Below are 11,961 nucleotides of genomic sequence, written 5' to 3' on the forward strand. Positions count from 1 at the left end.
ACGAAGAAAGATACGACACGACGAAAAGCATTTACGAGGCGACAAAGACCATACACGAATATTGTCCCATATATAACTCTATATAATTTTGCTGCAGTTTATTTCGGTGGAAATCGATTTTGGCGGATGAAGAAAAAAAAATTTGGCGCTAATTAATTTTGTCGGATCCTTTAAAAAAGATTTTGGCTGGCATTTATTTTGGCGGATGCTTAAAAGTAAGAATTTTGGCGGGAATTAATTTTGGCGGATTTTCGCTCGATCCGCCAAATCCGCCAAAATTTCTTTCCTTAACGTAGTCTTTCTTTTTAGATTGCTATTTTTTTTTGTTTTTGGACTTGGGAAAAAAAAGATAGTGCATTTTGGCAAAATTCGCAATCTTTAATTCCGCAATCTTTTCTATATTTTCTTGCGCAAAAATTTTTAAGGTCGTTGGAATAGCCACTCGAATGAAGGATGCGAATTAGTGTTGACTTTTCTCGAAAAATACACTATTTTTACACGGATTACTTTGTTAAATCATAAAAGGAAACATGAGTTGACAGAAAAAAGTGTTATATAATAATACATATACCTTGGAGGCGTTTCGTTCACCACTAACGATAGAACCTTCATAACACTTTCGTGGCTCTTTCTAGCTTAAAACAGCAGGTAAAATGCAGACATGTAAAACGAAGTACAGTGAAAAATAATTTAGAAAACAACAAAATAATAACACAAGAAAGGCATAAAATAATATTATTATCTTTTATTATAATGTTCATGGCATCGCCATCGCAGTCAGGAGCTGACTTAAGTACATCGTAGTTGAAAACATAGCTGGTGACATCAACTTATTATAAAATATCTATTGCAAAATAAAAGATAAAATAGAAGCAATAATTTCGTACTTTCTAGAATAATTTAACATCACTACCTCTATAAAGAAAAATTGTTTTGTTATCACATGCAACAGTTTATGGAAAGACAAATTATAATTACAATTTTATTAACAATTCTATAATTACTTTATCTGTCCAAAAATGATAATAAAAATATGCGCCACCGAAATACCAGGGCCAAAAATACAATGGGTCAGTATAGATTTTATTACTCTATTTTATCATTAAGCCACAAAAAATGAAGGGAATGAAAATTACTCCTTCGAAATTATGTGCATTTTTAGACTTTGTTTTTATTATTGTATTGGTTTCTAGCAAACTTGAAATGTCTACAAACTTCATTCTTTGGTATCATCAGCTACTCCACCATATCGCTTTTCTGGCAATTGCTAAACCCAGAACAAAAAGTAATGTCCAAATTTTTAGAAAATGGCGCAAAATGGGGCCAAAAAATTTTTGCCGACACAAACTTTGGCTAACTAATACAGTTTAACAATTCATATTCAATTTCGCTAACACACTGCTGCTTTAGATTTAATTTTATCTGTCAAAAGCTAAATCTGAAAATATCGAAAATATATAGCACAGTTCCCAGGCTAAAAAATACTTCACTTTATAAATAATCTTTTAGTACTTTTTCCGTTTTATTTGTACTAGGATGGTTGACACCAAGCATTTTCTTTTGTCCCTCATAAACGCTATGGAAGATCATAGAAGCTTTGTTTGTGTCGTCCAACTTTGAATAGCAAATCCCAAGATAAAATTCAGTTTCCAACACATCCGGATGTAATATGTATAGTTCTTTCTTCTGTTGCTCTTCAATAATTAGCAATTCATCTCTCGCCATCTGTAACTGCAATTCATCCATTAGACAACGAGCGAGTTGTACCTTCGACAACAACACGTATTGGTGATCTTTTCCGATCATTTCACTCCTTTTCCTGATGTTTTCTTCAACAAGTTCTTTTGCACTGTTAAAATCATTTTTATCGAATAAACCAATTACTTTAAAATATTCTGCTGATAAATACTCAGTGTTAAACTTATCGAATTGCTCAAGAAGTCCTTGTAAAACGTCATCTAGAATTTCCAAAGCTTCATCGGTTCTGTTTAGGTGCAACAAACACTTTGCTATACTTCTTTTTGCAATGCAAACTTTCTCAAGTTTTTCATCTGTATTTAATTCCAATGCTTTAGTTTGTGCATCTTCAAACATCCTCTTAGACTTTTCATATTCACCCATTTGAAAGAGGCAGTTAGCTTTGCTGTACTGAATTGTGTACAGTCGCCGCGAAGCCCCTTCTCCAAACACAGATAGCAAATCCTCTTCACATTTGTCAAACAAATCCAAAGCTTTTTTAGAGTGTCCTTGTAAAAACGACAGCGTAGCCTTGTGCTCTAAAAAGCTTATTTGCTCTGGCTCTCTTAGTTTTGGAAATGATTTTATTTCACTCATACTTTTTATCTCTCTTTCAGCATGTTTATAGTGTCCACAATCAATCAACGATGACAATTTATTTATTTTCATATTAAGGGTGTAAACATGATCTGCTCCAAGTTGTTTTGTATAGCCTGTTACCAATTTGTCAAATATATCTAACGCTTCTTTCTTTCTACCGACCTTAGTCAGTAAAGTAGCTTTGCAATTTTGGAGGTTAAACAACCTGCTAGATTCACATCCGTATATTTGACTAAAATTCTCAAACATAGTATTGAAATCAGAGTAGCCAGTGTTGTATTGGCATTTGCTTTCGTACACATCACACATCGGCGCGATCAAATCGTTTTTCAAGATAAAATCAGACACATACTTTCTGTCTTTAGATGAAGTATTTCTTTCTTCACATCTTGTACAGAGAGTAATAACATGCGCAACCCATGAGGTGTCTCCTAAGTTGCTTTTGACCCAGTCATCTTTGGTGTGTACGCATTTGAGTATTAAATCTAGCAGCATTCCATAGTACGATTTCGAAGGGCAAAACCAATTGATAACTTTCTGGACAAAGGCCATATTCTGTGAGGTCGTTATTCGGACAACAAGCTGAACTAACGTGTGCATTAGTACCGTATCTCCTTCGTATGTTATTAAAGAATATTCTGATAACACTTTTAATGCTGAACACAGCGTATCTAGATCTGAAAAAGACGATTCTAAGAAGGACCTGTTGATGTGCTTACCATCCATATATGACATTAAATTAAGAAGTTTGATAGCATTGTTGTCACCATTGTCATTAAGTTTTTCCCTCGCAAGATCAAACGTTTTGAGACAAGTTTTCGTATAGAGGCCACCTGGTACCTCCTCTTGCAGTATGTGATATTTCCCCTCTTGCAACATCTTATTGTACATTTTGAGAAAAATTGCATGCTTTTTAATGTAACAAACGGCTTGGTGTAAAGCCAAGGGGAGGTTCCCTAACTCCTTGCAAAGAAATTTGACATCCTCTACTCTTAATGCAGGTAAATCTAAAAAACTGGTAACAAAATCTTTGGCCTCCGCATCTGTAAATGGATGTAAGGGAACAATAACAAACTGACTCCCCCATTCAGAACTTTGAATTGTCAATAACATTACCGGTTCATGCAAACTGGGTGGTAGTTTTGGCAGATATTCATTCAACAGTTTAACGTCGTTAGCATCGTCAAAAACAAACAAACATGGTCGGTCAGCAAAAAAATCGTACACTCTAGAAGCGATATTCTTCGCATCATGCGCAGTACTAGGTATTAAGTCTATATAATCAGCAACGGATTGAAACGAAGACTCAATATTAGTTCGAGAGTCACTGTTTATCCAAATAACGTTGCCATTGTAGTCATTTCTATAATGAGAACAGTATTTGATGGCCAATTGCGTTTTTCCCACTCCCCCATGATTCGAAATGACACATCCTCTTTTGGTAGTATCTAACAACGCCGAATGAATATTATCTATTTCGTTAACTCTCGCGTGAAACTCTTTAATAGGCATTGGAACTTGGTACCAAACATTGTTACGTTTACCTTTCAAGTCAGCGATTTTTTTATAAGCACTCGAATCCAGTGTTTGGGTTTTTAAAATTTTAATGACATGAGGATCTGCTCCTAATCTCTCCAGTACAGAAGTTAAGTTTGTCCATTCATTTTGAAATTGTGCTGTTGGTTTGCGTAACTATCAGAATGAGCGTATTTGTTTCGACATTTTCGTATAGACTCATATATAGACTATTCGTATAGACTATGTCAGCGAGATCAGTTGGAGTTGGTGTACACTTTGAGCTCTTTAACAAAGCCAATATCAATGTAATGTCGCATTGTTCTATTTTAGTTTCTTTATTTCCTGGAAATAATATTATCTTTTGCGGATTGCATAACTTTAATTGTGATTTAATTGTCTTAAGCTCCTTATAAAATTGACTAGGATCGTCTACTGTAAAATATTTTGCCAGATAACGTTTCAATGTTTTGTTACTTTCATCTAGTAGGCGCTGAATTCGGAAGAAGTTCTCTTCTTCTGTCGTTACTACGGCAGGCACGGTGGAAGAGCTACCTGCCATCAATATGATTTTCTATAATAATAAATGACGAAATTAAACAAATTATAAAAATTGGTTGCGCATATGTTGTTCTTATATAATATAACGACTTTTACGGTGGCTTCTATCTGCCCAGTCTAATATGCATATTTTAGTTTTAAAACAGTCAACGACGCATCAATCATGTCTCTACGCTGCTCACTTAGCATTAGCTGTTCTTACAATTTGTAGACTTATCTAGAGTTTTTAACCCTACAATATGTACATTGGATTTACTATACTTACAAATTATACACTTGTATCAGCTGTACCTACAGTTTCGCACATTCAGCATTTCTTTTTCTACAAATTGCATAATTAGAATTCGTTGCTTCTACTAACATAAAATAATATGATAAAATCATGATTTTTCTTCATTTTTTAAAAATTTATATTCGAATCTGCCATTATTAAAACGATTAGCACCAACATTTTCCAAAAAATCGTGAGCAAAAGAAAAAAATTCGGAACGCCTAAACAATGACACAATTAAATGCTTTTGAATGTATTCATTGTTGAACTTATGAAGTATTGAACTACTTGGTTTATTTACTTTGTTCAAAAGATACCGACTACCGACTGGTAGTCTGTGGTAGAGCGTTTGCTTCCAATGCGGGAGGTCTTTGATTCAAGCCCCGGTTGAGTCATGCCAAAGACATAAAAGTGTGAATCTATTCTTTCTGCTTAGCGTTCAGCATGAGAATAGGATTGATATATCCTAGCGGTTGTGTAGTTGAACGATTGCTATGCTCGCACGACTTTCGTAGCTCAAATAGGAGGTTTAAATGCACCCAATAAATTCTTACCCATAATCCCTTTCACACCCAGATTATATTTTTTGGGGTACGTTTTAAATGTTCTTTAACACTACAATAAAGATTTGGAGTCTCTTTTGTTTTATTGTTATTATTTTTCAATTTGCCGAAAATTCAAGTAAAACATAACGCAGCTTACTCGATGCTCTAAATCACGGAAGCAAGTTTCAACATTTCAGCGAAAATTCTTCCTACGTTGAAATATAGTGAAATAACTAAAAAATAATGTTTGAAATAGAAGTAACATGACTGCAGCTGTATAATGATAAACTTTTTTTTAAATTATTTTTCCTAACAGGTACCTGCTGCGACGCTTTTATCTCTAATGTTAGAATAATACTACTCAAAAAATCGAAAGTTTGTACAGTAATATTTCTCTGTTAAGCTATGCAATGGAGGTGTAGCTTATTTTGCAGATGAGTTCAGAGACAGGAGAATAATCGACAATCGCAGTTACAATGCCACGTGACCAGCTAGCGCTATTTTGCGGCTACGTTTTCTATCTCAGTTATATAAATTTTTACCCTTTTTTGTTACAGAACCCTGTTTGAAGACAACGTGATTTTGTTATTTAGAACTAACTATAAATGACTATTTCTTAAGAAAAAAAACTTCATTCAATCAAGTAAGCATTCAGAATAGTTTTTAAGTATTCGCATGGCTGTTTGTGTCATTTCAGTCAATTTTAAGAATAACACTATTCGGTTCGCTCCCTGACTAACCCCTCCCCCCACTCTTTCCCCCTCTTCTTTTTGCTATGTAGCATAGCTATGATACTTTTTGAGTTCTCATATTTATCTATTAGACACCTGCCTACCAAATATTTAGGTTACATACCTCCCAGAGCCTTAGATATTGGCCATTTTTGGACACTAGCCCCTAAATTTCTTTGAGATCCTTAAGATCCGTAAAATAAAATAACTTTCGCTAGGATGATACTTGAAACTTGTGACTAACAACATAACTTTATTTTATTAACAAAAATCATTCTAGAAAGTTTTCACACGTGGTTAACAGGATTTTTGCGGATTTTACCCAAAAATCAGGAAAAATTGCATTTTCGGCAATACGAAATATGAAAAAACGGAAGATATGTTGTTAAGCAACTTTTATTTGGCTGTCAGAAACTTCAAACAGAATGTTAAAATTTCGATCTAGTAATTTATTTCTAAGCAGAAATGATATTACTTCAAAGAAAGAAACTTTAGCAAAAGAAATTTCGCGATTTGTGGCCCCAATCGTGAAAGTTTATTCCCGCAAAATATGTTGACACAGTCTATTCGCGAAAGTTAATTCTCACGAATTTTATTTTCTGTGTAGTTAATTTCTTTTGTAGAAACATGTACTTCACCAAAAAACAAAAATAGGACAAATGCTGTCAACACCACCGCCCATTGCGAAAGGTAATTCTCGTAAAAAAATTATAGAAATGACAGATTGCGAAAGTTTTTCCCGCGAAAATAATTGAAGGGAGTCATTCGCTAAAGTTTTTCCCCTTGATTTCGCGTTTTTTGACTCGCGCACTTGGTATAAATTATGTCTGTCATATGAAAATTAAAATCCATGCCTCAAATGATTGCTGTCAGCATTACTTCTTGCTGACGTCAGCATTTTTTTAAAAAGAAGATCTATTGTTCGACAGATATTGTTATCAATATTTGTTTAAAATTATTAAAATAAAGTATTATTTTGATACTTTAATGACATTCAACTAGGTAACCACTATTTATCGATTTACTCAGGTGCCAATTAGACAAAAAGTCCGCAAAGGTTGATTCACCTTTTTAATGAGATGTGGCTTATTTAGTGTATTTTTGGTTGTAAAGAATCCTTTTTTACTACTTTGAATCAAAATAAACAATTTCACTGGGCGCTAGATTCAGAAAAACCCTGATAAAAGACTAGGGCGTAAATTGGCGTGACTGCAGAAAAACATTAACACCACAGGGCATTTTTTTCCTTTAATTCCAAAATGAAAAAAAATGAGCTACTAAAAATTTCAGGGTCGTTGGGTTAGCTAATCCTTAAGTATGCTAGGTAGAGCTTGCATTGACGTAAGATAAATGGAAAAGTGATACGATATGTATGTTTCGTATGTTCAACGATTGTGTTTAATATGCATTGAAAAATACAAAGTGGTCTTCTTTAAGGCCGGTTTCCATACAACTGCATTTTGCGCCCAGTCGTAAAAAGCGCCGTGACTTTTGATCTACGCATGCGCATTATCAGAATAATGCCGCTGACCTTGCGCTTTTGCATGCGCTGGGGCGATTTAAAAAAAGTTGAACAGGCTCTACTTTTTGCGAGCTACATTTTGCGCTTCAGCTTAACAGCCAATCAAAAGGTAGCAATCTACATGAATTACGAAAGAATTTTTAATTAGATCATTTCAATATGACTAGCAACATCTCGTTTCTGTGTTAAATTTTTGTCAAAGCCAAATGAATGTAGAGAATCAGAATATATATCAATCAATTGAAGTAGATGAAAAACAAAATAACATTAATGAGTCTATGGAGGCACAAATAAACAACATTGTAAACAAACTTAAAAAGACTACTCGTGATCTGACGACATTAAATCCATAAGCAAAACGTTGTATATTCCTTGGATTCTTCTTTCTATGGAAAGTCGTCTCATCCACATGTTTTTCTTACGTATTTTACAACGTTGCTTATTTCTACGCCATAAAAATATTGCTAGGACTGCTCTCAAATTTTGCAGCAACAAATATCGTCTGTTTACATCAGCCATGTTTTGCAAAAAACACGTGAGCAAAAATCACTAAATGGAAATGGTTCGGTATATGTGATAAAAGTCGCGGCGCAATTTACGACTGGGCGCAAAATGTAGCTGTTTGGAAACCGGCCTTTACTAAAGTTGTGAAGTTCTTAGCACTCGGTTCCTTTCGCTTAAAATGCATGGCAAAATCAAATGTGTGTAAAAAAGTGTATCCAAAAAGACGTCGAAACATCGTATGAAGAATTTATTATAAATTGTCTGTGTAGGAAAGGTGTCATTTCCTCTGTTTAAACACATTATATATTTCAGACACACTTTGATCTAAACACTGAAGCCGACGATAACGCCAACGATGTAAGTGATGTCGATTTTCACCATACCATAACATAACATTCTGGTAGAGAAGTAATAGAAGTAGATCCCGAACATCACGATAACTTCGACGACACCTTATCCGACAGCGAGGTCGAGGCGAAAAAATCCAATACATGAAGAAAGATGTTTTCAAATAGTGACATTAAAGAGTTGCAAGCAAATGTGCTAAAATAATAAGATTTGGGCCAATTACAGAGTATAGAGTTTCAGAAAGCTTGAAAGGTTCCGAATTGCTGGGAAAATACTCATTTGCTCAACTGCGTACAAGACTTACTTACAAAAGGAAGCAATAAGTTTTTTCCACATTTAGGTCCAGTTCAGTTTGCGTCACATACTCTTCAAATAGTAACGATCAAAGGACTAATACTTTTTATGTTTACCCCTGTTTGAAATATTTTTTTTTAGTGGCTTTGTGATACAAATAAATTTTTGTTGCAACAACGCTTATTTATTTCATTAACCGTTGTGATTGAATCTCTAATTATCTTTTCAATTGTAAATGAACTCAAATACTTTCCGTATGCTCTTAACGTACTTTATTAATATTATAGGACTGGCATTAATTACGTGGTGTAGCTATTATTTCATTTGTAAATAGACAAACCAATTATCTCTTTCTAAAAAAAAATTTTTTTAGAAAAACAAGTTGGTTTATCAGACTAAAAGAAAGAGAAGATTGCACCACTAGACCTTACTTCTATGCAATTCATTTGTCTGGCGCATTGTTTTTCCCCATTTTCCCACCAAATAACGAAGTTTATTCTTCATGAGAAAGTCCATAAATCCTGAAAAAATCGCAAACTAGTCATCCAATAAATAGCCTACTACAACTGCTATTTTCTTTTGAAACAGTGTTCCTGTGACCTCCTGAAAACTAATACCCGAATAAGTACATTGGTCTATTGGAACCACACATCACAATTCAAGATAGGTGGCATTTATATAGGTCTGTTGTGTTTATGTTTCCTGCGTAATTTGTGAAAAAAAGAAAAATGATTTTTAAACTTGCTGAAAGTGGTACTTAGGTCACAAAAAATGCGTTTTTAATGCCATCATCATGTTCGCGATACTTTTTTTTTGCTGTGCTAATCTTTGTCTAAAAAATCATTTTCAAATATTTCGACCAATTAGTGTTTAAAGCGATACTTAGGTGAAAAGAAAACACATTTTTTTGTTATGTCGAAAGCAGACATTAAGTCAGATCCAGAAACAATTCAGGGCACAGTTTTGTACTTCACAATCTGTCAAAGTTACCCTTTGGAAATGGATTACGGAGAGGTCTTATTATCACAACAGGTTAGAATAATACTACTTTATGTTAGAATAGTCCTGCTGATAGAATAATACTACTCTGTTAGAATAGTACTACTAAAAGGTACAATAGTACTACTAAAAGGTAGAATAGTACTACTATGTTAGAATAGTACTACTAATAAAATAATAATAATAATAATAATAATAATAATAATAATAATAATAATAATAATAATAATAATAATAATAATAATAATAATAATAATAATAATAATAATAATAATAATAATAATAATAATAATAATAATAATAATAATAATAATAATAATAATAATAATAATAATAATAATAATAATAATAATAATAATAATAATAATAATAATAATAATAATAATAATAAATATTAATAATATTAATATTTATTAAATATTAATAATAATAATATTAGAACAAATTTGTTCTAATATTATTTCTGCTTTTCTGCCACCCTCCGAAGATGGTGAAAAGCCTTAAAAAAGTATACCTTTTGTCGGACTTTAATTCGGAATACATGTACAAAAGCTTTGTTTTTCGTTTTTTTGTTTGGTTTTTATAACATGATTTCAATCACTTTCGAAATTTGGTAATTTTCTGGTAAACGTTTATTTGCTTTTCTTTGACAAACCTGAAAATTTTAGTTATTACTTGACCACGAAATAAAGAGTAGTTCTTTAATCTGTTTTTTTGTGTGTGAAAAGATCGACGCTGCAGAGGCAGTCATCTCCGACGAACTTTTCCTTTCAGATGGTTGGTTAGTTCGTCTAACTATAAATAATGTGACGACCATCAACATGTAGCTACATCATGTTTTCAGCTCTCTACTAGCACTCTTATATTAGAGCTATTAATATCTGCACTTAAAAAATCGTTTGACACTCGTTTTTTTGTAACGAAAACATTAAGGACGCATTGATCATTTATGAAAATAGGGTCTTTTTTCAAACTATGCGTTATTGGAAAAAATACATTATGACATCTCGTTTGTTATCGCCGGAACTAATTTTTTTTTTAATTTTAATTCTAAAAACTCTTTGTCGTCAAGTCTAGCGTGGCATAAATAACATAGTTAAAATTGGGAACCAATTAGAATCCCCAGTATATATAGGTCTAATTATTCAAAAGTTTTGATCTTGTCTGGTCTGTTTCTCAACGTCAACTGATGACAGTAGTCGATTTTGCTCTCTTCAGCGGCATGGTGAATAGAGATAATTACCGGAGAACTATTTAGCAAAATACAATATAACAAAGTCTCCTTCACAAAGTCTCTCCGTCGCAACAATGCATAATAAAGATTTACTGAGTTCATCACATCTTCTATCGTATTTATTATAAACCTAGACCTAAGTTTTATTGAATACATTAGAGAAAAAATATATTTGGCAATAAAATTTTAAGTCTAGCTCTTTGTTGCGAGACATATTATCAGGTTATATAATCCTTAAAAAAATCTAAAATGCATACAAATCAAAATTCATTGGAAAGTTAAGTTATTCTATGTTTTATCTATTATCTTTCTTTTCTTACTGGTCAATGGAGCATGAAACAGAATTCTTCAGTTGTGTGATGTTTCACGCTACTAAAGGCTTTAATAAAAATTTAATTTTCAATATTTTTCATTTACGCAAAATGAAGGTACCGCTAAAATTATCGATACATGAGTTTTAACTCCCTTCATTTTAGTGATCGTTTTGAGGTTCTGATTTCTTTCAGCTTTTTCACGACAAAACAAAGTTGTATATTTATTTTACAGATATTCTTCTTTTCAGGGTTATCATTTTTCCTCTCCGTGCCACAATGAATTGCGGTCGGTTGAATAGAAATAGATTAAAATACTGAATATGGAAATGAAGATACTGAATATGAATATATATGTAATATTAAAACAAAACAGAGAAACACCACAGTTATTGAATACAAATTACTTTACTGGATACAGTTACTGAATATTAAAATGAGAATGAAAACGTAAATCGTTTTACTGTACTTTAAACAATTTATTAACATTTTAGGAAAAAGAAAAAAGTATTAATGATTCTCGCTGTTAAATTTTCTTATTCATTAGCTACGTTCTCTGCATTACATTGTTGTTCTACCATGAGTATTTGCTTTGCAGAAACATAATTTAACCTCCAAGCAATGCAACAAACATCTCGTATTTCTTAAGCAGTCTTAAGGCATCAACAATGTTCATGGACTATGGTAAGATCACCTCTTATTTGTTCCTACTTTTTTTTTACTTTTTAAATGATCATATCATAATGTTTCTTAAAATTAAAATTTTACTATAAAATCATGAAATTTTTT

The 11,961-nt window shown here is 32.6% G+C and overlaps 1 protein-coding gene across 1 annotated transcript; it reads right to left on the reverse strand.

The window, feature by feature from the left end:
- Positions 1-1,491: 1,491 nt before the first annotated feature.
- On the reverse strand, positions 1,492-5,080 carry LOC130628648 (uncharacterized). The gene is made up of 3 exons (XM_057441630.1): positions 5,009-5,080; positions 4,097-4,426; positions 1,492-4,029 (listed from the first exon to the last, which is right to left on the reverse strand). Exons 1-3 carry the CDS (start codon positions 5,078-5,080, stop codon positions 1,492-1,494), a joined length of 2,940 nt encoding a protein of 979 aa, XP_057297613.1.
- Positions 5,081-11,961: the final 6,881 nt, after the last annotated feature.

The sequence above is a fragment of the Hydractinia symbiolongicarpus genome, chromosome 15, assembly GCF_029227915.1.
Source record: "Hydractinia symbiolongicarpus strain clone_291-10 chromosome 15, HSymV2.1, whole genome shotgun sequence".
Classification (NCBI taxonomy): domain Eukaryota; kingdom Metazoa; phylum Cnidaria; class Hydrozoa; order Anthoathecata; family Hydractiniidae; genus Hydractinia; species Hydractinia symbiolongicarpus.